General features: G+C 70.1%; 1 protein-coding gene across 1 annotated transcript in view; it reads left to right on the forward strand.

The window, feature by feature from the left end:
• LOC103899593 (nuclear factor 1-like) overlaps positions 1-167 on the forward strand; it is a gene marked incomplete at its 5' end in the record, with an annotated part of 1134 nt that extends 967 nt beyond the window's left edge. Inside the window, one exon of the mRNA XM_009280086.1 lies at positions 3-167. Coding sequence (XP_009278361.1) covers positions 3-167 — 165 coding nt within the window. The remainder of the gene's footprint in view (positions 1-2) is intronic.
• Between the last annotated feature and the right edge of the window lie 803 nt (positions 168-970).

Consider the following 970-nt stretch of genomic DNA (forward strand, 5'->3'; position numbering starts at 1 on the left):
AGCCCTCCCTGGCCCCCTCCCCGCGCCCCCGGGGGGTGGCCCCGGCCGGGGGTGCCGGCCCCCGCGTGCCTCGCACAAAGCCGCGCCGTGTGCCAAAGCACATGCCGCGTGCCATGTGCCGCGTGCCAAGCCGTGTGCCATGCGCCGTGCCAGACTGTGCACCATGAGCCATGCACGGAGCCATGCCGTGCACCGAGCTGGGCGCCGGACCAAGCCCCGAGCCGTACTGTGCACTGGCCTCTGCACTGCACCGAGCTCTGCCGTGCACCGACCACTGAGCCATGCCGTGCACCAAGCTGTGCCGTACACCAAGCCCCGAGCTCTGCCGTGCACCGAGCCGTGCCACGCCAAGGGCCGGGCTCCCAGCGGATGCTTTTGCCCTGGCTGGGGCGTGGGCGTGCAACGGGCACCTACCCCTCGTGCCTGCGGGGCACCAGCAGCGCACACGCGTGTGTGCACTGAGCCGGGGTGGGGGGACATGCATGTGCAGTGCTGCAGGGGCTGCGATGGGGACACGCGTGTGAGGGGGGGGCGCAGGGGCAGAGCCGTGTATGTGTGTGCATGGGGGGGACCCCAGCCCGGACGCTTGCTCCCATCTTTCCTGCTGGGGGAAGGTATAATTTTAGTGCTGGAGCGAGGGATTTTGGGTCGTTTTACCGGTGCTTGGGATCGGCTCCCAGATGCCTGGGTCCTCGCTGGGGGGTGCCCGGACGCCTGGGTCCCTCGAGTGCATTGGGGGATGAAGGAGGGGGCAGTTTGGGGTGTATATCCTGCCTCCCCTGGACAAATCCGCCCCCCCAGGTCCATGTGCCAAATCTGAGCACGTCCGCGGGGGGGCTCTGCAGCCCCCACCCCCCCCCCCTCCCCTGCCCGGCTGGGGGGGGCTTGAATCCCCAACACAGCTCCCGCCCAGCGCCGCTAAAATGGCCCCGGTTGGCACCGTGCCCCCGTGCGCGGCACGAGGCCCCGT

This window comes from Aptenodytes forsteri, unplaced genomic scaffold (assembly GCF_000699145.1).
Source record: "Aptenodytes forsteri isolate BGI_AS27 unplaced genomic scaffold, ASM69914v1 Scaffold611, whole genome shotgun sequence".
NCBI lineage: Eukaryota > Metazoa > Chordata > Aves > Sphenisciformes > Spheniscidae > Aptenodytes > Aptenodytes forsteri.